We start from the raw sequence: 27,094 nt of genomic DNA, 5'->3' as shown, positions 1-27,094 counted from the left end.
TTGTTTCAGGGAGGATTCCTGAGGCTCTCTGATTTATTCCAGTGCTGAACAAAAGAGCACCTTTCCAGCAGTTTGGCCAATTCTCCAAAACAACTGTGCCAGCAGCTGGAGTCTGCCTTTCTTATTCTCTTCACCCATAGAGGGAAACAGCTTCTTCAGAAGGCCGAAGCACAGCTTCATCCAAACTTCCTCTGTGGTTCTAGTCTGGATTCTAAACATAAAGAAGCTTGTGTTGATTTCCCCAGTCCTGAACAAACCTTCCCAAGGTAATTCCCTCTTCCTCCAACAGCTGTGAACCCAGCTGAGCCACAGTTTAAAAGGAAGGTGGAAGGAGTTGTGCTTCCCCTCCACCTCAGGTGCCTAATGACGAGCTAATGATGAGCTTACAGGCAGGACCTGGGAAACAAGTTTTTACTACTAAATAGTAGCACGAGGGAAGCTCAAAAAATTCCCTCTTTCCTCAGGATATGAAAATGTCTTGTGAATAATTGCTTTGGCATTGTGGAAGGTGATAAAGAAAACAAAGAATCTGTGTCAGTTTTCAAAAACTAACCAGTTATGGACTGAGCCCTAAGAGCTTGAGGTTTTTGTCAACCTGCTCTAATTGTTCCCATAACAAAATGCACGTTCTGGATGTTTTATGAACAGTTTTATCCCGTGAAGCACCAAAGGCCACTGAGATATGTGCTGGGCCAGATTTAGAACAATAAAAAAGAGCAACACAACCTGACATCTGCTGATAAACAGTGCAAAAATAGATGCAGAGCACAATGTTTTAATTGGTGATTCGATTCACTTCTTATGCTGGAAATTATGTAAATAAAGACATAACTATTTTGGCAAATTTGGCCAGAAAAACAATGTTTTTAAGAACCACGTGGAACCTGCTTAAGGAATAATGAGATATGTTTTTCTCTATCTTTGAAAAAAGTTCACTTGGGCATGTTGTCAGTCCTTTAGGCTATTTATATCCATGACTCGTTAAAACTCTGAAAAATAATATATTTGTGTTTTTTGGAACTAGCTAGACTTCACCTTGATATTAGTAATTGTACATGTGCTATACAGCTATTTTCTTATCACTCCTCATATGAAAGTTGACAGTAAAAAAATTGCATCTTTTTATATAAGAGATTATGACAGAATTGTCACAAAAATGAAGGGGAAGTGGATTTGGAAGCATTCACTGAAGAGTATTTTTTTCAGTACTACATTAATGCAATAGCAAATTTAATCTCTCAAGTCACAGTCATCATTTTAGCATAGCTCTGGGACTTTTTTTTCCATATTATAAAGTTGGAATTGTTTTTAACAGAATTACACAGCAAATATTTTTTTGCATAATACAGATTTGCATCTTTCATCTCCTGGATTAAACATAAACCACATGTTAGAGCTGTGCTGATATGGTTTATTCATAGTCTACAGAAAGAAAATGTTAAAAATTTAAATTCTCAAAAAACAAAACAAAGACCAAAACCAAACAAACAAATAAAAAACTTCAACACTAAATTTTAGAATTTAGGGCCTTAGAGTTAAATTAAACAGGGTAGCGACAGCATAAATTACACATGAGGGCTCATTCTAAATGAGAAAATATTCCTTTGCAAGAAATTAACTGATTAAATAATTTATCTATTTATGATGAGGAAAACATATTAAAAATTTTGAAGGTAGGAAAAAAAACCCTGAGAGTGTTAATACAGGGCCACTCTGCCCTAAAATGTTATGATTGCTGTTGGATATTTAGTATTGCAGTAACTCCAGCTGTTATGACTTCTAAAAACAATTTGATTTAATAACTCTCCTTACCCACTTACAGACAACCCATTTTCCTTTAAAGTAGAATTTTTGTCATTACTTTTCCTTATTATTATACCTTCCAAAATTTTTTCCATGTTCTTGTTTTGACTTAGTTTATAAGCTTTGGCAGTTAACTTTTCTAGTAAATTTTAATATATGTAGTAGACCTTAAAATAAAAATGGGGAAAATTTGAGCAATCTTAACTTTTTAGCAAGTGTAAAGCATTAATTTAAATTGAAATTAATCTATTCCTGAAGTATCCCTTGCACTGTAACATAGAAATATAGAAAATATTGTGAGGGATACAGTAGATTAAATAGAAAACGTTTCACCTGTCAGAGTGGTTCATATCGTTCCAGTTCAAGAAAGTTTCTCTGTTGAAGATGTTTAAGGGTGACTAAAGAAAATGAAGTTGGGCAGATGCTGAAATTATTTCTTGCAAAGGACTTTCATAGAGGCTGCAGCATTTCTCTGAGCGGGAATTACTCATCATCAAAGATTAAATTCACAATAAAACCCCCACATAAATAAATTTTTAAAAACCCCACACACGAATAACGTACTTTTCTTGTGACTGTTACACCTGAACTCTTGCAAAATCTTCCTCACATAATCAAATATTATTATTAATTTTTGATGGAAGTTTTGGTCTATTTTCTGTAAAAGCAGGACTATCAGTCACCAAATTGTCTTACAGGTCCTGTTGTGTGAACTCCCTTAATATTTGCTCAGATATTTTGCCCAGCATTAAACTTTGTTAACAACTACAGATTTCCAGGTGTCTCTTTTTATTCATTCCTTCATGCTTATAAAAAGGTTTAAAATGTAATTGATTACCACTACTGCAGTTTTAATTAATGACCTGCTCTCACCATTCTTTTTCCAGTATCCCCAACATATCTGCTGATAGTTTTATTTTGTCCAAAGGACTGTATTTGTCCATGAAATTAGATCTGAATGAGCCCCTGTATTTCCACACAGATCTGCGCTCATTGGTAAACTGTTTAGACCAGTCACTATGGAAAAAATCAGTACACTGGATGCACTGGGCAAAGAGGCTTTTTGTGTAACCCAAATTAGAGGATGGGACAGAAAAATCTGGCGGAAAGGCCTCCTCAGCTTCAAGACAAACTTACAGGTCAACCTGAAGAAAACTGAGCACCTGAGATAAATGAGGGAAAACTGAATAGAGAAAAAAAAATCATTGGGGAAGAGGATGGATATCAAAGAGACAGAAAGTGCTCCAAATGCAGCTGTAGTGGGAAAACAAACAAACAAACAAAAACTTTCACACATTTCAGATTAAATTAATGGATAAGTAAAAATGGGCTTGCAACTTGGGTTCCTAATGTCTGAGTGCCAAGTGTGCTAAGCCTAGCTAGATAAAAATTAGCTTAATATTTAAAGATAAGAACTGACCACCAATAAATGGCATAATATTGATAATCAAAGCTAATGTATTAGGTCAGAAAGTGTAATAATGTGAGAATCACAAAAAAAGTCACATAAAAAAGTACCCAAGATTCTTCAGCCTCATCCAAAAGTATATGGAAAGGAAAAAGCCAAGCCACCTTCTCTTTGGAAGGAAATTAATCTCCCCCAAATTAATCTCCTACTTTAGTTTTCAATATGAATGAAGATTCTGAATATTAGGGCAAATATAGCTAATCAAAAGGTAGGAGGAAATGGAAGTGGAAGTTACAATACCCCCAGTAAAATCAAATTACAAAGGCTAACAGGATCAGACGAGTGTAGATACAGAAGTGTTTGTGGACAATCTTCACTCCAGAACTCTGAAATAACCAGTGTGGGCAACTGCAAGTCAAACAGAAGAGATCTGTAATAAAGCCATAGAATCAGGGGATGATGTATATGTAGAAAAGCAAATTCAAATCTTATCCCTAAGAATATGAGGAGAAACACAGTGTCAGCAAATATGAGCTTTAGAAATATGCAAAGCTGCTGAAAGCAAGCTAAAGGAGGAGAAGAAGGCTTGGAAACATGGATAAATAGAAAATAGGATAAATTCATCTGGGTTTTAGTTTGCTTTAAGGGGTTTTTTTGAGAAAGGTGGATTATTCTGGGATGGCAAATATTTCATTACCTGCCTTAGATTTAATTAGCTGCTAATTTTCTAGACAAATGAAATAGAGTCTTCTATCAGCACTTCAGTCAAAATGCAATTGGATGTCATGTGGGAAAAATAGATAGGCTGGAGAAGGTGATTGGGAAAAAAGTTATGGAGAGGGTAAGGTGTGGTTTAACAGGTTGTGTTCAGGGTCTGGAAGGAAATAACTAATAGAGTTCATCAAAGATTGATCTTGGGGCCACTATTATTCAATAAATTAATTAATTAGCAATTCCAACACAAAATGTAGGACCTTGCTGTTGAAATATGCTGCTGACACAGAACCAGCAGGCAGCCAGTAGTGTGAAGGATCTGGATAACACATTGGAACAATGGAGAGAAAATATAATTGTGATGTATTCTTGACAAGGAAAATACAGTAACACCATGTATGAGAGGCTGTATTTCCAACACAGATAGATTAAGTATTAATGATGTTCCATGTGATTTCAGTATCTAAATTTGGATGCTCACCTACTTTAAAGAAAAAAAAAAAAAAAAAAAAAAAAAAAAAAAAAAAAAAAAAAAAAAAAAAAAAAAAAAAAAAAAAAAAAAAAAAAAAAAAAAAAAAAAAAAAAAAAAAAAAAAAAAAAAAAAAAAAAAAAAAAAAAAAAAAAAGATGAATTCCAATGGGAATAGACAAAAGAAGAGTTTTACTAGGTAACATAGGAAAGGGAGTGCTATTGCCTGAGAGAGACTGCCTGGCTCACATAATTAGTAAAATTTGAGAGAGAATGTGTACCTACACAATGTCAGAAGGAGGAGTAGGAGGTCATTAAGATAAAGCAGTGACTGTAAAAGGGCAAACGAGTATAAAAACAGATATCAAATACAGTAAAGCCAAAAACTAGAGGTTAGAAAAAGGTTTTCAAATGGCAGAGGAGTAAATTTTTGGAGCGGCTTCCTAATGTAGCATGAAACTCCCCCTACTCCTAACTAGCTAATTTAGAGATGGATTCACAGAGTTTCCAAAAAGAATCTACATTTCACTGTCTGCAGTTAAGGGAGATGGGCTGAATGACACAGGCAGCTCTTTCCAGTCCAAAATCAGATATTTTTCACTGTTGTGTAGCAGCCAAGAAGGTTTAATAGGACCTTGAGCTTTTAGCTTAATTTTTCTCCAGCTGGGTCATCAATCATTTCTGGAGAGATTAGGATTACTTCCTGATGTATACAACCATTATTTCCTGAGGTGAACCTACTATTTGTTATTGTGCCTTAAAATTAGACCAGAAAATTTTCCTGTCATTTAAATGATGTTTGAAGATCATGCTAACACAGCAAAGCAAGGGAGTGCAAAGCACAGGCCTTGTATTTTCATCTTCAAAGCGCTTTACAAATATTTATTGCCAGTTAATCTGGAAAAAGTGTGATTTAAGGCCAGCTTCTGGTAGCTTGTGTGACAAACTTAATGCCATTTGACTCGACTCCGTTTGTTATTTAATAGGATAGGACCGCAGCACTTTATGTCTAAACGCCATTGTTCCATTCAAAGCCAATTACAGAAATTCAGCTTTCCCTGAATTCACACGGAGTGCAGCTTTTCATTTAGGGAAAAAAAAAATAAATAAAAATAGGGATCTGTTAAACACTTCATTCGAATTTAGTCCTCGTAATTCCTGCTAAAGGCTTAAGAGCCTTTCCAGGCACAAAGCGATTCGCCACGAGCAGGCGGCAGAGGGAGCCCGAGACGTGTCCATTCGCCACGAGGCGCCGCGACCGCAGAGCAAAAAAAATGCCACACAAAAGTGTCTTCTTTTCGCTTTAAACACGTCCTGGGCTGCATCAAAAGCAGCGTGGGCAGCAGGCTGAGAGAGGTGAACCTTCACCCTCTCCACTCCGGTGAGACCCCACTGGAGCACTGAATCCAGCTCTGTGTTTCCCAAAAGGACGTGGACCTGTTGGAGCAAGTCCAGAGGAGTATATGAAGATGCCTGGAGCTCCCGGTGTGGAGACAGACTGAGAGCTGGAGCTATTCAGTCTGGAGAAGAGAAGGCTCTGGGAAGATCTTAAAGACCCTTCCAGTGCCTAAGGGTGTTCCAAGAGAGCTGGAGAGGGATTTGGGGCATGTAGTGATAGGAGCAGGTGGAATGGCCTTAAACCGAAAAAGAACAGGGTTAAAGATTAGGAAGTGTTTCTTTCCTATGAGAGAGGTGAGGTCCTGACACAGGCTGACCAGAGAAGCTGTGGCTACCCTATCCCTGGAAGTGTTCAAGGCCAGGTTAGATGGGGCTTGGAACACCCTGGTCTAGTGGAAGTTGTCCCTGCCATTGCCACGGGCTTGGAATGGGATAGTCTTCTATGTCCCTTCCAACCCAAACCATCCTGCAAATCTATGATTCCACAAAAAAGAACTTCTGAATACTGTTACAAAAAGTAACCACATGAATCACACTATAATACATTTAGTCAGTGACCATCACTGATTCAGTTTTCTCCGAATCTTTGAACGTGCTGCAAACAAGCCCATTTTAGAGTTGTTCCCTCTATCTGTAGTTTCCTTCACTACGGAATAAGCATCTTTTCTGAACCCAAATGAGAGGTGCTGGTTTGTGGCTCCATCACATCCAGAAGGTACATTTTGCAACAGAGCTAAGAAAGGAACTCATGGGATATAACAACTAAACAACTGCAATCACTATCTGGTAAAATCATGGCTGCTCTCAAGTGCAATGAGGGGGCTTGCAAAGCTGTTTCCATTGACAAGGATTTTAGTGGTTGAAAAAACAAAGGCGATCAAAATGTAACCTGAGCACAGACCTAGTAAGAAGATGAGACTGAGAATTAAGAGGAAAGTAATCTGCAAATGACAGGCAGGGTTTGGAAACTGAAACCACTACCTGCCAGTGGCAGAGAGCTTGCATATCACATCACCTGTAAATTACTGATTAGCAAACACGGGCACGGCCAGGCTGGACACAAGTGTACCTGTTATGGGTCACAGTGGTACTGCTTCAGTCCCAGGCTGTGTGGGAGGCTGTTGGTCATCCTCCAACCCAGCCTCCTGTGCTCAAAACCCTTTCAAGGTCACCGCATTACAAGCTCAGAAGCACAGGGACAAGTGTTTCAGGCTTCTCATGCCCACCTCAAAACTGTGTCCAGTGTTCATTACATTATGTTATGAAATGGACCTAACCTCAGTGACTTCTTTGGAGATGGGTTCTGCAGCCCTCAGGGCTCCCAGCGGGCTCGTGTGCCATTGCCCAGACCCCACTGCCTCGCAGAGCTCGAGCCCCACACAAGGAGCCCACTTGGACATGATCCTGTCCCTGTGCCCACTCGAGGGGACGCCATTCCCAGGTGACAGATGTGTAGTGTCCCCAGGACAGACTGAGTGTCCCAAAGGGCAGACTGAGTGTCCTGAGGGCAGGCTGAGTGTCCTGAGGGCAGGGTGAGAGTCCTGAGGGCAGGCTGAGGGTCCTGAGGGCAGGCTGAGGGTCCCCAGGGCAGACTGAGGGTCCCCAGGGCAGACTGAGGGTCCCCAGGGCAGACTGCAGGACCCGGCCGTCCTGCCGCCTCTCCTCACAGCTGGGGAGAAGAAACACGTCGGGTTTCCCCGCAAGGACGGTGGCTGCTCACCCGTGTGTGGATATGCGGGGGGCCAATCCGCCCTAAAGAGAGGGACCTGCGACAGAGGTGTCCTATAAAACCGGGACCGGGGCCGTCGAGTCCGACTCTTCACCTGTCTCCCTTTCCACACCAGCGGTCGGGCAGCCCGTGGTCGCTCCGGGAGGTGCATCCCGGCTCGGGCTGGGCGGCTGAGGGCGGAGGAGGGGCCGCCGCCTCTTTAAACTTGCCGAGAGGGCTGGGCCGCTCCGCCCGGGGCAGCGGGGACTCCTCAGCTCCCGGCGGGGACGCGCCGCCCCCCGCCAAGGCTTTGCTCCGCTCCGGCCCGGGCGGGCGGTCCCCGGTCCCCGGCAGCGCTATGCAGGGCAGCGGGGCGGCGGGGCCCGGCCGCGGGCTGTGAGGGGACCCCGCTCTGCCCCCGGGGGGAGCTGGGCAGCGCCGACACCTCCCGCCTCCCTCATCCCGCCTCCCGCCCGCCATGGCCGCCCGCGGAGCCGGGCGGCGCGGAGCCGAGAGGAGCGGCAGTGCCGGGGTCTGGCCGCTGCCTGGCAGCGCCCCGTGAGCGGGGACAGCGCCCCGTGAGCGGGGACAGCGGGCGGCGTGTCCCTGCGCCCGGTCCTGCCCCCCCTCCCCGTCCTCCTCCCGGAGCGGGGATGAGCGAGACCCGCGCCAGGGGAGTCGCCGCCTAGACCGGCAGCCAGGATGGTGCCCCTGCAGCCCCTGCCCCTCGTCGTGGTCCAGGGCGTCCTCCAGCTCGTAAGTGTCCATCCCCGCGGCACCCGGGCTCTCCCGAGGGGGCTTCGGAGACTCCGGCGCCCTTTCACCGGGGAGTGCGGTCCCCTCGGGCTGGCGCCGAGCAGCCCCCCAAACCATCCTTTCCGCAGCCCCCGAAGGATTCTTATTCTTTTTTCCCTTTTTCTTTTCTTTCTCTCTGTTTTTTTTTTTTTTTGGGGGGGGGGTGTTTTTTTGTTGTTTTTTCTTTTAATTAAGCGAGCTTGCTTCACGCCGGGCTGTTTTGGGATGTGGGACGCTCGCGTGCCCGAGCGCAGCGCGGCCGCGGGGACCGGGATGCTCCGGGATGCGCTGGGATGTGCCGGAATGCGCCGGGAGCCGCCGGGTACCGCGGGCGGGGAGGGGGCGATGTGTGTGTATGTGCCGAGCATCACCCGAACTGTCCGCTCCCGAAAAGTTTTCTGCTCGCCTCAAGCGCCTCTTTTCGTGTGCAAGACATAGCGGGTGGCGCAGGTAGAGCCAAGAGCGCTTGGGGAAGCTGCCCCGTTAGTCTCGGCTTGCTGCAGCGCACGCCAAGTGTTTCCTTAATTTTTATCAGAAACTGTGGGACATGCCGGTGTTACGCTAAACAGTCCTCTGCATGCGGTGGGGGAATGCGGGGACTGACGTGGTGGCAAGGTGAGATGCAGGCTGCGAAATTCAGGGCTCTGAAGGGAGGGAGGCAAAGCGAGGTGCGCGGCTGGAGGCGGGCGAGGAGCTCAACTTCTCTCTCGCCAGCAGTGCCTCTTTCGTGGGGGCACTGATGGTGGGAAACAAATGGATTAATGCTCGGGTTCAGATGGCAGGAGAGGTTAAAAAGAAAAAAAAATGTATTTACAGAAGAGTTTGGCCATCTTCATTTTAATTGCAAAATCCCATTTTAAGTATACTTGTTATTTTGGGGTGAGTTTTGGTTTTACTGCCGAAAGTTATGCCTCTCTTCCCCAGCTGCCTTGGACCCGAAAGTTTGTCACCGCAGTCAATAGGGAGTGTGTAATAAACCTTGAAGGGATTAAACACCCTCCTTAAGAACTGGAGTCTAGTATTACAGCGTGAGGTGATTGATTAGTTTTTGAGGAAGCTTATGTCAAATTCTAATCCGGTTTTGGATTGTGCTTGTCGTGTAATGTTTTTTGCTCCAGCACTTTATAATGGCCAGTCTCTTCGCGAACGAAGAACCGGGGAAGGTCTTTCCACCTTCCAGCCTGCGCATTGGATTTTTTAGGTGAGACACAGTGTAAAATCATAGCAATGAAGTAGCGAGCTGCAGCCCTGCGATAAGGCACACATTTCTTTCACACTCCCATCCTTTTGGACAATAAAAGGCTGTTTACATTCTTCACATTCCTGCAGCCCAGTTTCCAGCTAAACAACACGCAGGGGTGAGAGATGGGAAAGCAGAGCAGCAAATGGATTACAAAGTTGCTGAGCAGAAGGGAACTAAATAAAAACGCTCCTTCCTCACGTCTGCAACCTCTCTCACTCACTTGCACTCTCCTCTTTATTTTTTTTTTTTAAGAGATATCAAAGGGATCGTTTGAAACTTGAATCATCAGGGATCGGTTTTGTTACACAATGTTTTATGGATGATGTTGGGAAGTTTCTTGCTGTGGTTTTACATGCTGTAAGTGAAGGCTGGCTAAAAGAAGCAAAGTTGCTGCCTTGAATCAAACAAAAATCATAAACAGTCACTGAAGGTTCTCAGGTGGATGTGGCACTCAGCTCACCCAGGAGGATTCATTTTTTTCTGCGTTCTTTATATGCAAACCAACAAGATTTTGAACTCAATTAGTTATTTCGGTTATATAAATTAGCTTAAATAATACATTTAAGCAAAACGAGAATGTGTGAGATTTTTGAGGTATTTTAGGCTTACCTTGTAATGCTAACCTACTGCTAAAAAGTTGTGTAAATACCTTTTGGCTTGCCCTTACCAGAACATCTGGTTAACATCTGGTTAAAGTTTTTGCTTATTATAAATTAAAAAATATTTGATGTTGGTGGTAATGCTTTGAGTACAAGTCTCTGCTATTCTTTGTTCTCTGGCCAGTATTTGCAGGGACTGGTGGCTTTCTGGAGTCTGATTAGCAGCTTTAGCAGGCAGGCATTGGTGTTACTGGTTCTTGACTTTTTCTTTCTATTTTTAACCAAAGATCAACGTGATTGATGTTATTCAACAATAAAGGCTCAGCATTTCAGCCAAGAAATAAAAGAAATCATTGGTTTCAGTGTTGCAGTACAGCAGCATCCTAGGAAGCCATAAATGCTATCAGCAAACCCTTCCTGATGGGGCAATCTTAATTTTTTATAAAATGTGTAAGAGGTGTCAGAGTGTGAGACATTTTGGCACTGTATTTCAGGGAAGATAGAAGTACTTTTTATATAATAAATTGAACTTCAAATGCTGCCTCGCCTTTCAGATACCAAAGTGTGCTGTCTACTTACCTACTTCTTGAAGATGCATAAATTAGGATGAAACTTCATAAATTTGAGGGGATTATGGCAGAGAGTCTCTCTGAATTTCCGAAAGCAGCGCTAGATGATTTTTTATGTGCTGTTCTGTCAGAAGTTCATGTTTAGTATTTGTAATAGAGTGTGAATGTATTTTTGTAACATGTTCCTGGATTATTATTTTGATTAATAGCTGGTGTACCAGTATGCATGCAACATAAGCACTTATATATTTCCTAAAATATTTTGCATATTTGGGTGTATGGAGCAGTAAGGAAGCCTGCTGTAGAGTCAGGTTAAGGTGCTAACTTGCTCCTGTAAAAGTGCATTGATTTCATAAGTCAGGTTTACATTATGTTGACAATATGGAGCAAAACAACAATTTGCAATGCACAGTCAGTACATGTCTGGGCTGCTATTGATAAGAAGATGAAGAATTGTTGTGTTATGTTATCATTAATAGGTACTCTTGCTTTCCTATTAATTTTCAGTAAGCTTTTCCAATTGTCACATAATTGCTGAATTGCCTTGTTAGTTACCTCTTCATAAATAATAGAGTTCTACATGTTGAATATTGAAGAGAGTGAAGTATTAGGATAATACAGTTTATAGCATGCCTGATAGTGTTTTATTAAGTTAGCTCTAAATACCTTAAAGGAAAGGGGACTTCTCCTGCTTCCCTGGGAATATTACTTGTCATTTTAAAGAAATCTTGTCGGGGGAAAAAAAAATGCTGTCATTGTCCATTATTTCCTTTCCATGTTATTAATTTGCACATTTAATGTGTCAGGTTTCATAACATTGTTTAAAAATAGCTTAGATGGGGTCTTCAAAATGCAGGATATTTCCCACTTTCCTTTAGGAAAGAAAATAAATAAAAGTTGTATGCAGGTTTTGAATCAAGAAGCAGAGTTATTTACTACTTTGTCTTGGCAAGGTGTAGTTACAGACACACTCAGGCAGGATCTGTGGTTCTTTAGGGTCATCAGGCACCATAGCTATTTGTACATTCCTGCATCTTTGAGGTCTGAAATTAAGAAAGGATCAAATCAGCGTTTTCCAGCGCCTCCAGTTAAAGTTGCACCAGCATTTCTATCAAGAAACTCCCTTCTAACGTTATCGTTGGGCAGAGTTGTTGCTGTGTTAGAAATCCAGGAATTAATCATTTTACAAACCCTTAAAAGCAGTTGATTTTTTTTTCCCCCAGTAGTGTTTGTATAGATAAGAAATAATTTAAAAAAAAAAAAAAAGGGTGTTATTTTAAGACTTTTATCCACCAACTTTGAGAGTACAGTGTTTGATATGAGGAAAATTCAATAATAGTTTGTCTTGGAATTTCAAGGGCTGAAACTGTCTAACGAACTGGGTTTTGTTACAGTTAGTGAAACAAAATTTTAACAGACTTTTTTTTTAAACAGAATTTAAGGTTCTTAATGACTTAAGCTGAAAAGAGTATTTGCTCTGGTAGAAGACATTGCTTCATAAGAAATTACTTGAAAACTGAGATAACGCTGCCTTTCCATTTAAAATATGTATGCCCTGTAAGATGTAGAAACACAGAGGTATGTTCCTCCTGGCTACTTTAATTTTGTCTTCTAGCCCTGCAAACATATTCCATGTAACGTGCCCTTGCAGTAAGAATCAGAAATAGGCACCATGCAAAACTCTCAGCTCCATTTCAGAAAGGTAAATGCTTCCCTCTGGTCATCTTGAAGCACAGGGCTGAAATTCCATCCCTTTTAATTTCAGGGGGAACTTTGTCATGAAATATATTGGGCCCAACCTTTCGTTTGGTTTATTTTGTTATTTTTCTCGATGCTGTGGGCATTCTAAGCCTGTTTCATTTCTGTGTTTTAAAGTAATGTGAGTAACCCAAGGAATGCGGGCAGTTTAGAGTTGAAGACAGATGAACAAATGGTGGTTTCAGAAGTTTGAGAATTTATTACCCTGAATGAGAAGTTGTGTCTTAAGGTGGAGAGGGACAGGTTCAGTTTATGGAGGAGGTTCACAGCTTAACCTGTCCTCAAATCTTGTCTTTTGACCTGGTTCTGTGGAATTGGTGACTGATATTTTTCAGTTTGACTGAAAATTGGAGGTTGACCGGGGCACAGAAAGGTTAAGGATCCCATTTAAAATCTGTACAGAAAGTCTCTTTGATGCCCAGTAGACCACAAGACACCCCAGGCTTCCCTAGCACAGGGCAAGTAAAATGCAAGTCTCAGTCCTTCCATGTGTAACATGCAAGGAGTTTTTCTGCCATCGTAAAGCACTTGGAGAGATGTCAGAGATGTGCTGTAAGTGTAACCGACAGGGAAGTGAAATGGAAAGAGCAGTGGAGCCCAAATGCTAAATTGGGATGCACTGATCACTCCCACCTTCCTGGTTTTCCTCCTGCACCTTGGTTTCTGTAAGAAAGGAACTCAGACATGGGAGTCCAAAAGAAGCAGCAGAAACCACTCACTAGGGGGACATTCAGGGCATCAGAAAAACACAACTCTGCTCTGGTTGCACCAATTTGCTGTTGAAAATTTTACCTTTAGTCAGCACTTTATAAGCAAAACTGTACGAGAAGAAGCAAGAGCTGCTCAGCACAACATGGGAAATGAGCACTGGGGTGACAGGAATGCGTGTTCTGTGGGTGAGGTATTAACCCATATTTGGCCCAAGTGATGAATAAGACATGGTAGTTTTGGGGCACTTCTGGTAAAGAGCTGACATAGGGAAAGATCAGTGCTAGTCCAGAATGGTTTTAGGACAGCAGCTGCGATTCCATAGCTGTGGGTTGCATCCTGGTCAGGAACAGAGCGAGCCGTCCTGGTGCTGAGGGAAGCCTGTCGCTTTGGATCTTTCACATGTACTTGTCAATGTATCAAAACCAAAGGCAGCAAGGAAAAAGGAAGAATTTTTTTCCTTTTTGTGCCTGTGTGCTTCACAGGACGGTCCATTTGCTCTGTTAATCCATCTTCTAGTCCTGATTTTTGCCGAATTCTTTAACATGCCCCTTCACTATACCCGTTATAAAGCACAAATAGTGGCCTGAAACTTTTTACCACATCAAATCTTGGAGAACTGAATCAAATCTAGCAGAACTGGAAAAGAGGAAAGTGAAAGTTCCTTTTCATGTGACTATTAAAAATTCATCCTGATCTTGATTTCCAAACATCCTATTTTGAGGCAGCTTTGGCCATTCACTTCAAACCTTAAATGTTTGTGTTTTTATTTGTCCAGCCCCGTTCTTCATTCCCATTCTGTTTCCATTTACTCAGTTTCCCACTGAGTTTGCAGTTATCATTTTTGTTGTTTGTTTAGGTAGTTAAAGACTCAGAGTTCAGGAAAATCAGGGGTGGACCTGCTAGTCAGGTTCTGCTTCCAGCAGAGCATCACTACTGCAAAATAAGTCCACGAGAGACGCATTTCAGCCTCTTAGAGACCCTTCCCTCAATTTAGCACTGTTTACACTGGCATGTTTTCTCTGGTACTCTTATCTGTAAAAAAATCCATTTATCAGTAGGTACCTTGTGGTCCAGGAACTCTTACTGTGGTGTTGTAGCACTGAAAATGTGATAACATCCATTCCGTCATGCAGCACCGTTGTGCCTACAGTTGAGTCGCCACCTGGGTTACACCCTGAGTAATCTGAGCTGATGGGAGACCCTCAACATGAAAATGCAGCCCTGGAGTTTGCACCTTGCAGGAGGAGCACAGGCTGCAGTCCTAATGTTCCCCTGCTCCCAGACTCCACATATAAGGCACTTGGGATGCTGGAAAATCTTGGGATGCTGGAAAGTCTATCTGTGCAGAAATATGGGTGTTGTCAGCACTCTGCCAGGTGAGCAAGAGAAGGGATGGATGGGGCGGGGGTGGATGAGTTTCTGGGTGAATCTCACACAAAATCTATAAGGTCTGCAGATCAGGAGTTGGAAAACAAAGTTAATTCCTTTCTGGTCAGGAATCTCCTTGTGGGCTGGTGTTCTGCGCCAGCTTCAAGCTCAGTTGCAGTTAACAAGAAGGTTCAAGGAAACAAAGTGAGAGTGGGGAGGAAATAAAGGGCTATGAAGTTGGGTCTGCAGTTAAGACTAAGGAGTTTTGTCCTTGCAGCAGAGATTTCAGTGCTGGTGTGATGCCCTGCTCTTCCTGGAATGGCAGCACTTACTGTAAACACAGAATTTGATTGACTATAATTTGAGGTAGAATTAAAGAGCTGTAAGATCTGTAGTTCTTGAGATAGGTTTTTTCTTTGTTCCAAACGACTGGTAGTAACAGAAGCTATTATTAGCCGGGAAGTGAAAATGAAAGAATAGGGAGAAATAAAAAAGAAAATGAAGACTCTACCGTCTCTAAAATCAGTTTTTATGTATATTGGGGGCAATTATGGTTATTGTATCATTGCAGTGCAGATTTGAGGCTACTTTAAAAGCCCTAATTCTGCTTTTCCAGATCCAGCATATTTCTTTTATGTTTTCAATCAGCTGAGAATTTCTTTACTTGTTTTTGGCGATGACCAGGTATTTCTAATATCAGGAATCACCAGTATAAACATGATCTTAATTTCATCTGACTTTACCCATTATCCAGGAAAATAAACCACTTGTGCATAGAAGTGCTTCTATATTTATTCTGTTATTAAGTAGATCTAAGGGCTTTTAATGGTTTTGATGGAGAAGGAGCTGGCTGCACTTGAGGGTGACCTGGAGGGAAAAAGCCCTGGGATTTTGCTGAGGGAGTAAGAGGTGAATATGAGAAAGAGGAAGATGATGGAAATAAAACAATGCCTTCAGCAGTTGAACTGAGCCTGGGCAGTTACCACAGGAGGAGAGGGACAGACAGACTGACAGTAACCAGGAATATTCCCCCAATTACACTGAGTTCTACCTGTGTATGAACCTCAGGAGGGTGAAATATGGGACCTTGAAGTTTATTCCCTCTAGTGCTGCCTGGCTCTTTCCTCCTTACAAACACCTGCTGGTTGCTTCTGTTGTTCACCACATACCTTTGGAAAGTTGGAATTGCTGTTTCTCATGGGGCTTCAAGGGTCTCATGGCCAGTCCTTTTTTTTTTTTTTCTGGAGCCTTTAGCTGTAGCTGTTACTAGTGAGTGTGTTCCTCCACAACTGGGAGCCTAAAACGGACAAGGTATTCCCAAGTTGAATTTTCTCCTTACCACAGGTGATTCTTTGAAGAAGAAACCATCAAAAATTCTAATACAGGAGAAGGTACACAATAGTAATTTTATAGTGCACTGTAGTCAGAATTCACAGCCCTTTATAGTCAAGATGTATTACATGTGTGCCATTACTGTTTTGGGAAACCAAAGAAACAAAATAGAGCCTCAAGGCACGTTTCTCAGCTTCACCTCCAGTAGGCTAGAGGAATATTCTGCATAGCTGACCCTTTCCTTCACTGGCCCTTCTCGATACAAAGGCAAAGAGCTGCTGAATCTGATCAGGGGCATTTTCAGTGGCATAATGTGGATCAAGACAGGAGTGAAGGCCAGTCCTTCAGTTTCTCGAGCAAAGTGTGCCAGAGAGAAGGCTAAAGCCTGTGTTGTTTTCCACTCATTAAACTAACAAAATGCTAATCAGCTCTGTGGAAAGATTCGCAGCAGATAATGTTACCTCTGTGGCTGTGGCACCACTGAGTTACCAGGTGTGTTAGCCTGGGCCACTTTAAATTAGGTGATTGAAACACCTCGTTTTCTTTTGAAACCCATTCCGTTTTGTCAACTTTTTTGACTAGTTTCAATTCTGTCACTGCTAAAGGCAAGGAAAAGACTGATGTTAAACTCCTTATCGGGCTGGGACAAATCCTGTGATACAGCTGCTGTTGTATTCCAGGCTCTGCTTCATCCCGCTGCTGAACCGCTGTGCAGTTTACATTAAATTAGTCTTCCAGTATTGGAAACATCCTTTTTTTTTTTTTTTTGTTAATTTTGAGTCAAATTGCCCCGTGTTCTGTGCTGAATGACAAATCCATCAGTCTTCTTTGCATTCCCCTGGCTTGAGTCTGCTCCCTGCTGTAAGGAAGTTTCTGGCCCTCCAGGGAGCTTTTCCAAGCTGTGCTCTGCCTTGAGCTCCCTGCTTGCTAACTCTTTCTCTCTCCCTCCATGCTCCATCTTCCTAAAGTGTTTTTTTTTTTTCCAAGCAGAGAATGCTCAGTTCCTCTGGGAGAAGCAGCAGCTTCCTTGCTTTCCTCTTCCTCCTGGAGATGCCCGCCTGATCCAAAGTACAGTGGCCAGCAGCAGGTAGAAAGACTATATTCCTTTCTGCTGCTCAGCTTCAGGGTTTTTTAAATTTTATTTAAAGATTTTTTAAATTTTTTTTCTTTTATTATATTTAATGTTTGTACAGGAAACTAGTAGTTAGAACCACCTTTCCAGAATCTATTAGTGCTCATCAGCTCAGCCTTCACTGACAGCTTCTGTCCAAGCTCTCTGGTAGCAGATCAATCCAAAGGTTTTTTTGCTTTGAGTTGTAGATTGTATAATGTACTTCTAGAGTGTTTGCATTTATAATGGTCCATTTTTAAACTCATTTGTCATGATATCCACTACTATAACACGACTGGAACGTGATATTTTCTTTTTTCTTTTCTTTTTTTTTTTTTTTTTTTTTTTTTTTTTTTTTTTTTTTTTTTTTTTTTTTTTTTTTTTTTTTGAGGAGCAAGTTTTACAGAACTTCAGATCCTATATACTCCGCCTTCAAAACCATTTGTCTCTAAAAAGCATATTTTTCCCCTTTGACACCCTTTCCTTGTGAAGGTCTTGCTGTGACAGTGAACTGTGGTGTGTCACATTTAGACTCAGACCAAGAGATACAACAAACTGCATTTCTTCCACATGAACATCCTGGGGGCACAGAAGGTATTTGGTTTCTTTACACTCTCCTTCCCCCTAGAACCCAAAATCCTGGATTTTTTTTTTTTTTCCCTATAGCAGTTCTGGTGAAAATCATAGCTGATGCTTTTCCTTACAGTTCTTAAAAAGTGGGAAAGTCATTCTCATCCATCTCATTCTTTGAGCCTTTTCTTATTTTTCTTCTCACTGGAATTCACTATCCAGTTCCTGGCACCAAACTGAAGTTAGCTAAAATAATGCCAATGTGTTGAGTGTCTGACAGGAGAATAAATGCATTGTTGAGTTAGGACCTATTTGATTTAAATTAAATTAAATGCCTCTAAATGTAAGAATGAGAAAACATGACATACCTCATACTCAGATCCATTTTGTGGTGTTCACCCCATAATCCTTTTATTCAGACACACATGACCTATGTGTTATCAGCAATGGACAGCCTAGGACTGATGTGACTAGGGAATTTAAACTCCATATTTTATTTAACAAAACCTTTTTGTGGATATTGGATGGGATCTGTTACTCTGCTTGCTTAGACTGAAGGTTCAGTGTTGCTGCTTTTAATTCTTGATGTTGAACAATGGGAGAAAGAATGAATTTAAAATAGCTAACTTTGTATTTATGATGACTAGGAATACCAATCTGCAGAAATTTGCCTTCTGGAGAGTTTGCAATATTCTTCCAATGAAAAGCACAGTTATATTTTTGGTGGAGCAAAAACATTATTATTGTGGAAAATACAAATATAATGGCTGTTGTTTCTTTCTTGTGCTTTGATGGATTGGATTGTGTTGTCCAGTTCAGACTAACTATTAGATTTATTTTTATTTTTTTCATTAAAGCTGGTAAGTGTGAAGGAGACTTAACTCTTTTTTCTGTTTAGATATTGAAACTGTAGTCCTGATAACACAACCCACGAGTCACTTAACTGACTTGTCCCATAGAGTGCCATTGACACCCTTCTGTGCTCTCAGGGAGTGTTGAGATAAACTGAGTCTGTGAGTAGGGATTAATAAAGCCTGCTCTTTTATGAACATGTGCCCCTTACCCCAATTTCTGTCTTAACTAGAGTTCTGTTAAATAATTGTACTAGTTATCCTTGGGATCACTAGCTCTGATCCAACTGAAGTGCACAGGATGGTTGAACAGTTATTTCGGTGGGACCTCTTCAGTTTGAGAATAACATCTTAACTAAGTATGGTCAGGAATTTTCCTACATTTCTGGAAAATTCAAAATCACTAAAAGATAGCAGAGAATTATCAATGTCACAGCTTTGAATCAAACACCTGGGGTTTGCATATGGTGCCTGAGAATGAAATTTAGCAAGTTCCCCACACAGAAAGGAGATATCTGTAAGGTCCAGAACCCTCTGGTGGGTCACAGGGATGCCCACTTTCACCCTAGGAGGCTTTTTAAGGGTAGCTGGGCAGCCTGAGGTAGAACAGCTATTAATGACTACCGAATAAACAGGTGATAATATCTCCATTCACTCTGAGCAAATAAGTCAGTGCTTATCCCCTAATTAGGGTAGCAGAAGGGAGAGTGAACCTGCATCTCTCCAGGCAGTATTGAATTTATCGAGGGAGACAGGATTCTACAAGAAGGTGCTCAATCCTTGCCCTCGCTGGGACTAAAAGCTACTGGGATCTACCTTTTTGGGGGGAGAGAGAGAAGAGGTACAAATTTGTTCATTTGTTTTGGTGGGAGGTCAGATATGTACAAATTCAGTGAGAGCAGGAAGCTGACTCTTCTCACATCTATCTTGCTTCTGCAAGGAGGCACTGGAAAATAAACTGTGATGGAGGCATCACTGCAAGCATTCTTACCTCATTCTGTGATCTTCGTCAAAGATGCATGAAAACCACACCCTGGATTGGATCCTTCAACGGAAATTAATGAAGGAGTGCCTGGATTTGTATCCTGAGAGAGCCCATACATGGATTAGAAGCTCAGGTCCTCAGTGAGGGGTGCTCCAAAACAAACTAAAGGGGATTCGCAACCTTAAAACTCCAGGACTACTTGTGTCATGTGTCTTGCTGGGTCGTTTTAGAGGTCATAAATTTAGGCATCTGTTACAAACCTGGGGGGAAGCCCCACTAGCTGTCTGTCAAGCTCTCCATGCTTTTGTTGTTATCTTTATCAGATGGATACCAGGAAAAGCTATCCAATATCCTGTGATGTAGGATTGCTCATGCTGAACACTTCCTAGTATTATTCTGCAATATTCTTTTAGAAGGTCCCATGAGAATCCCTAGGAAGTCTCACAGCTGATGGTATCATATTGTTTAGTAAGTTTTTTCTAATGCTATGCAAAAAGTTTCCCTAATTCCTTCCCTTTATGCTTAGCTATCTCCTTTGCTATCACTCTTGAGACACTTTGTTCAGGCTGCATTATTTGCCTGTTCCTGGGGACCTTTTTTTCAAAGAACTGCAACATTAGCACTGTGAGTCACAGAATTTTGCCTCTTTATTCATCTTTTCTACTGATTCTGAGTGTTTGGAGTAATAAACATCTTTTTTATTTTTTTTTTTATTTTTTTTTATTTCCCTTTTTCCTGTTGGTTTTCACAAAACATCTTAAAGAAAAGATATCCCAGTGCTGAACAAATTTGCTTAGATGGGGTCTTTTAACCCTAACATAAAGGACTCTTGTAGAATTTGGCAATTTTTCAGATTAAGAAAATGGGCTAGATTCAGGAGGAAGAATTCTCTGAACAATTCTCTCGGAATATTTTTTCTGCTTCAAACTTCAATGTTCCACTACCAATTTTTTTTTTTTTTTGTTAAATGGGCATGTGATCTAGACAGGTTGGATTTTTTTCTGGACATCTGCAGCCAACCCATGAGGACGGGACACTGTGTGTGAACTACGTGACTATATTAGCATTATGCATGAGGTAACAAACACAGCACCAAGAAGTAGGATTAGTGCAAGATTCATACAATTATAAGGTTTTGATCAGCTCAGAGCTCAGGGAGAAGACTCTTGTATCTAGCCAGAAATGTTACCAATCTCCCTGATGTGTTATTTCCACTGCTAGATCTTCAGGAGTGTCTTCTGCTTCATGCGCAGAGCTGAGCACACGTCGGTGCTCTGAGTAAAAATTAGACAGCCTGAAAAGAAAAATTACAGCAGGAATTACGCATAAACAGATTAAATACCTAAATGTTTTGCTCACTCCCTAATTTCTGATTAAAGAAATATCCCACAGATTCCCAAGGGACACGTTTCTTTGCAAGCAGTGACAACCTTTGTAGTTGTCAGTGTGTAAGAAAAGCTGAAGGATGCTATTAAAAGAATCACATGTTCTGTTGATATAAACCTAATATTGCTTCAAATTTCCTATTCCTGAAAGAAATACATTTAGAGTAGTCTGTAAAATAGTCTTTTTGCCTGGAACCACCACCTTTTCTCATACAAGTCATCATCTTTAATAGATAAACTTTCCATTAAGAGCTAGACAAGATGCTAGTTTTTCCTTCAGCAGTTAGAAATAAGAACAATAAATGTGTGGGAGAAATGCATCAATTTGGTTAGAAACATCAAAGTGTGTTCCTATCTGAAATATAGACAAATCAGTTCAGAGAAGGCTCCAAGTATAGAATTATTGACCCTGGAGGACAAGATACAGAATAACCTTCCTAGGCTGTGCTCTGTCAATTTTAAGTAGTGTTTGCAAGGTGAGTAGTTTAAAAGTCTCATCCCCTTCAGCAAAATATTAATAGTAGATGCATCAGACTTTTTCGTAAAAGTTTTTTCCCTTTATAAATTACACTGCTGCAAAAGTATATTAATGTTCTATGCATCTATTAATCTTCTGTAAGACAATATGAATAAATCCATCTGATTGATGTAACTCATAAAAGTACATAATTATGTCCCTTTCTGATCTGGTTGCTAATTTTCTGATGTGATCTCAGTTCTGGGAGTAGCTGGTTGAGCCCTCTCTGTGGTGTGTCACAATCCTGGAAGCGATGGGGTCTGCAGTCCTACATCCCTGTGTAGGGTGAAAGATTAACTCAGTAGTTCACAAAGAATATTTTTTTAATCATTGTAAATATAAATACGATTCTCATAAGTTAACTTCTGAGATAAATTCTTCTTTCACAGGGTGCTAATTGTAGGTCTGCTCTGTGATATATTTAAACCTATCAGGCAAAAGAAAAAAAAAAGTATTCTGTTTTATTCACAGTGCTTTTGAGCCATCTATTCAAGAAATGCACTGTCTTCCAGATAACCCAGATTGGAAGCAGTCCTCATCCCATGACATTTTGTGTATGTGTGTGTATGTATGTATATGTAAATATATATATATATATATATATATATATATATATGTAACACAGTGCCCTGGGAAGTTAGCAGGTGAAAGCTGTCCTTTAAGTCAAGCTCACAACACAAAAATGACTTTTGTTTTAAGGAATGTGTACATTAGAAACAAGGGAAAAAAAATGCTACATTCAATTATGTGCTGCCATTCAAAGCCTGTAATTCAGATAATCACCTGTGAACCAATATCACCGATGGTATATTTTGAAAATAACTTTATAATGAAATATAAACTTATATATAACTTCATAATGAAACCTGAAGCAAACAAGATTCTTTAAATCATCTTCTTTGGGTAGATTAGTTATCAGGGGGAAGGAGGTGGGGGGCTTACACTGTGATTTCCAGCAAACCACGTCAAAACTTTTCAGTAGTGATAGTGATTATGAACATTTAAGCCTCCAAAATCCCTCTGTGAATTCAGTTTGTAGTCTTACAGAAGAACAGGACCCATTTGTTACCCATGTTTGGTCAGAGTGTGACTCATTAACCATGGCCTTCTGAGCCTCAGCCCAGCAGCTTTTCACCTGCTCAGTATTCCACTTATCAGGGCAGAAACGTCCCAACCTGGAGACAGAAATGCTTGGGAGACTGTGTCAGAAACCTTGACAAAGTACTGTCACACTCCTGTGCTCTCTCCTCATCCACAGATCTAGTAATTTGATAAATATTTGGCGACCAGTTTAGTCAAGTATGGTAAATTTAGTAAATCCATGGTAAATCTATGTTATTTATTCCCTGTCATCATCTTCCCATCCATGTGCCCACATATGACTTTAGAAAGGATTTGCTCGGTGATTTCCCTGAGGGCTGAAGTGAGTCTAAGCAGCTGATAATCTCACAGATTGTTTTTAGCCTTTTTGAAAACAGTTTCCACCTCTGGGGTCTTTCCTGGTCATCAGGAAAGAAAGAAAGAATCAAACTTCAGAGGACTTGAATTAGTGTTACTTAGTTGGTGCAAGAGTCAAATGGATCCCTTGGAGTTCAATACAGTATCACTGAGACAGTTATTTTTGTTTAGTGATGAATGCTAAAGGATCATTAAGCCATAATTTAAATAATCATCTGCAAAGGGATGGTTTTCATTCACAGTTTTGTCTCTAAATTAGCTAGAAGGACACGATGGTTCACTCCAGGTCCCTTTAGGAGATCTAAGCTTTACTTACAGGTGTAGGTCTTAGGTCTTCCAATATCAACGCAAATGGCCTTGTAGACGCAGAACTAAATGTTCCTTGTGGATGAGGATGCTCTGGGTGGAGCAGCAATCTGTACTTGCTTCATGACTCTGGAGCAGTCCTGTAAGAACTGCTTCATTTCCCCCCCTTCTCTGCGGTTTGAACAGGGGATGCTTTTGCCTGAAATCCATACCAGCAACGTATAAGATTCAACAAAACTTTCAAGATCATCATTAGTGTGGGCTAACCCTCGCTTTTTGGAGCTAAAAACTCAAGACCAGTTTGCTTAAAATACTGATTATTATATTCTTTGCTGTGTTACATTTTAGCAGTGCCCACAGAAATAATATATGCTTAAGGCAGACACAAGAAGATTTGTAATTCTTTGTAAGCCTCATCCTTCTGAATTCAGTGTTTCATGGAGACCAAGCACAGAGGTAAAACTGTCAGCCTGTGCTTCGACTCAACCTAACAACTTTTGCTCCTGCAAAAACGATTCACATTTTTAATCATCCGTTGGGTTGTGTTCTACATATTGAGGACTTGTAGATAAATAATTAAATCGAGAAGTTCCAGGTAGTCAAATGAACCTCAAAGCAATTATAACACCTGAGAATTTATCAAGTGTAGAGATATTTTTCAGCTACGGAAAGAAATTATCATTAACCATTGTCAAGCACTTGCAGTTTTCTACTGTAGGGGAACTTGGTTCTCCCTCAGTTTGTGAGCTGATGCAGTGACAAGCTGCAGAGAGATGACAGATTTCGCTGAGGATTCAGAGGCTGAACACCTGTGCAGTGTCATGCATTTAAAAATAGAATGTGACAGCAAAACACATCAACCCTCTAATGTCCAAATGGAAACCACAGGGGTTTTTCCTTCAACTTTTATCCAGAGAAATCACTTTCAGTCATCACTGGCCAAGTGAAAACACAAAGCAAAAGCTGTTTTGTTGCGGTCCAAAATTAGGAGCGACAAATTGGGATGGTAGGCACAGGTGCACAGAAAACATTCAGTAATCCCCATTTCTTTCTTCTCAGTGCTTTTGTGACATCCTGTATCTCCAAGGGGTGCGGTTTATTAATGGTCAGTAGCACTTTCTTCAGGAAACCCTTGGAGGATGGTTAGGAGAGGACTGTCACCCAAAAGCTGCTTTGCATACCTTGGCTTTTGTGTGACTCATTCAACCCTCCAACGAAGCTATCAAAAAAAACAACAAACACATTTTTTGTTTTCTATAATCTTCTCTCTGGAAGAAAAAAAAAAAAAAAGAAAAAAAGAGCATTAACCAAGGGCAGAAAGATAAAGCCAGGCTTGCTTGGTTACTGTGTTAGAAGTGAGCAGTATGCTCTTCTCTGGAGCAGCCGATGTCACTGACAGCATTTGAAGGGAACATCTCCACTGCCCATCTCCTTTAATAGTATCCTTGAAACGTTAATCAAATCTAAAGCATGTAATCTTTTCTTTTCTTTTCTTTTCTTTTTTTTTTTTTCTTACAGAGGGAACTAGGTTTCCCAGTCTGCCAGAGCCCACTGCCAGCCTGCTCTGCTCTCCTCCAGGGCTGAGCACAATTACTGGGCAGCACCATGGACTGACCAGGAACCCACTTCATCCCATTTTTCCCACCACAGGGTGCTAACCTTTCATTATGTGCTCTTTCTTCAGCAAAAGCTTTGTTTTCAAAGATCATGTGTTTTTTCCAGGTATCTGGTACAATTATTTTGAGATGTGGTTTTGGCCTCTTTTCTATCGCAATCCTATCAACTGTCTTAAAAAGGCCATTTATTTGGTATTTTTGGACAAGATTTTTATGTGATTGTGTGATGGAGAACTAAGGAATGTCCATATTCAGCTCTCGTGCGCTCTCATTTATGTATGAGAGAGACAGAAATCTACCTTAAACTCAGATAAGAATTAGCATTTTGGATGACAAAATCTAACACACATGAATGAGTTGCTTCTTAAAATCAACCAAATAAATTAGACTCCCTGTTTAGGAGCATCTGGCACCCTTAGAACCTAGTTCATATAATGACATCTCCCTTTGTTAAGAAGAATTATGTAACAATATGGTTGATTTATTTCAAGATGATTGGCTTAGCAACTTAATTGGACTATGCAGTATACCAGAGCAAAAAAAAAAAAAAAAAGAAAAATTTAATTAGCTCATTCATTTGTGGATGACTGGAAGCACTGAGCGTCATGCTCAGCTTCTTCAGAGGTGTACAGCCATTTGATCCTGCAAGGGACCAAACCTTTTCAGCTTCCACAGAACCCAAGCTCATGTTCAGGCACTGGGACCCAGATAAAGCCCACAGAAACCAGCAAGAAGTTTCCTTTGAATCCAAAGAGCACTCGGTGGCTCCTGGAAGGCAAAGGAACCTTCCTGAAGAAACAGCAAGACAAAAATGTGCCTTGAAGAATAAAGCTCATTTTCTTCCTCTGTGGCCTCCCTTTTCCCTTCAGCTTGAACTCTCACCTTCCAAGCTCCCAAATGCTGTTAACATACCAGAAAATTACCATGTTGTATACAAGTTTTATATTCATCCTGGTGCAAAGTTTTATTTCCTCTATTTCCAGGATGACTACTTAGATATGAAAAACGTGCATTTGCAACACCATTTTACTGCTTTATAGGGTCACCACCTCTCAGCTGAAACTGAACATTATTATAATTATAATTATTATTATTATTGAACATCTTAGTAACACAGAAGTAACAGTGTATGTGTTCGACTTGCTTAATATCCAAATAGTATTTTCAGAATGGCACTTGACAGTTGTTCAAGTTTTCAAGATCTCTCCGTTTTATTTCAGTTCCAAATGCAGCTTGTGCCAGCCAAGAGACTGCTCACTTGTGGGCAAATTCCACTTAAGTGGAGTTAATCATATCAGCTTGTTTCTACACTCTAGTTTTACACCAATTTAAATAAAATTAGAGGTCTGAGTGCTGATTTCTCTTGTGTTCTTAAGCTAAAATACTCTGAGACCCTAATGATTTCTTTTTCCATCTCTATAACTAAGCACCAAACTCCCCACTTCTGCCCCACCCCCCAAAGCACACAGAAAACAAGACAAACCCCTAAATTAAAATCAGAGTAAGGATTTGACTTACAACATAAAAGAAGAAGCAGGGCTGAAATTCCATACTTATCACACCCTGCAGTACCTGGATACTGCTGCACATCTGGTGTGTGAGATAATGCTGCTGTTTAGAGACCACGGTATGAGCACAGAAAATTGGAAATGAGTTTCAAGTCTTAACACTACATTTCCTCACTTCTGGGAGCAAGCAAGGCCCTGTTTTTCACTCTTTTTGTAGGTCGTGTGATTTGATTACCCGGGTTTTTTTTTTTTTTTGGCTCTGAAAATAATATAGGCACTAAGAAAATCAGAAAAGGAATAGTTCTGGAAGAAGTATTTTGTGCAGCACAGCTGAGGTTTTTTATAAATTCCCAGACCATATAGCAAGGTTTAATTGTAATATTAGCAGCAACAACAAAAAAATAAGAGATGCTCACATGAAGTCGTGGATGGAGCAATAAAACACATGTACCTTATTCATTCACTTACCACATAATATAAATAATTAAAGCCAAAGGCAGTGTTTAGCCATTTTCTGCAACAGAGCATATCCTCTCAGGACTACGTGGTGTTACAATTGTCACAGTCACACCTATCAGGTATTTGCATGTTTCTAGCCTGTAGCTATCAGACAGGAGAAGTTAAATCTGCAGCCAGCGTGCTTTCCAGTTATTTCTTACTGAAACCTGTGGATGTTTGCCTGGGTCTGACTTCTGGCAGGGAGCATTTTCCTTGTTACAGTCATGTAAAAGGCAAGATTTTTATTACAAAACATGACCCAAGCATAGTGCATTTAGCTTTGAACTTAACAGAGAGGAAATCAAGTACACCTCTAAACGTAGAACATCAGAATTCATCTGACCTTTTAGTACTCACATGGCTTCCAAACTGAATGTTTTCCCTCAGCTTTGAGTGTGAGTGCCTGAATGCCAGT

At 40.9% G+C, this 27,094-nt stretch overlaps 1 protein-coding gene across 2 annotated transcripts in view; it reads left to right on the top strand.

The window, feature by feature from the left end:
• Window positions 1-8,054: 8,054 nt before the first annotated feature.
• Window positions 8,055-27,094, top strand: part of NXPH2 (neurexophilin 2) — a 37,479-nt gene continuing 18,439 nt past the window's right edge. The window contains exon 1 of one of the 2 annotated variants that reach the window (XM_027884276.1): window positions 8,055-8,255. In XM_027884276.1, coding sequence (XP_027740077.1) covers window positions 8,202-8,255 — 54 coding nt within the window. In that variant the 5' untranslated portion in view covers window positions 8,055-8,201. Of the gene's footprint in view, window positions 8,256-8,829; window positions 8,910-27,094 lie in introns of those variants that run through there. The other variant, XM_027884277.1, reaches the window with a different exon arrangement.

Source organism: Empidonax traillii, unplaced genomic scaffold (assembly GCF_003031625.1).
Source record: "Empidonax traillii isolate 1590-97213 ecotype Southwest subspecies unplaced genomic scaffold, ASM303162v1 scaffold142:size1213974, whole genome shotgun sequence".
Classification (NCBI taxonomy): domain Eukaryota; kingdom Metazoa; phylum Chordata; class Aves; order Passeriformes; family Tyrannidae; genus Empidonax; species Empidonax traillii.
This window is presented reverse-complemented; position numbering and strand designations above follow the sequence as displayed.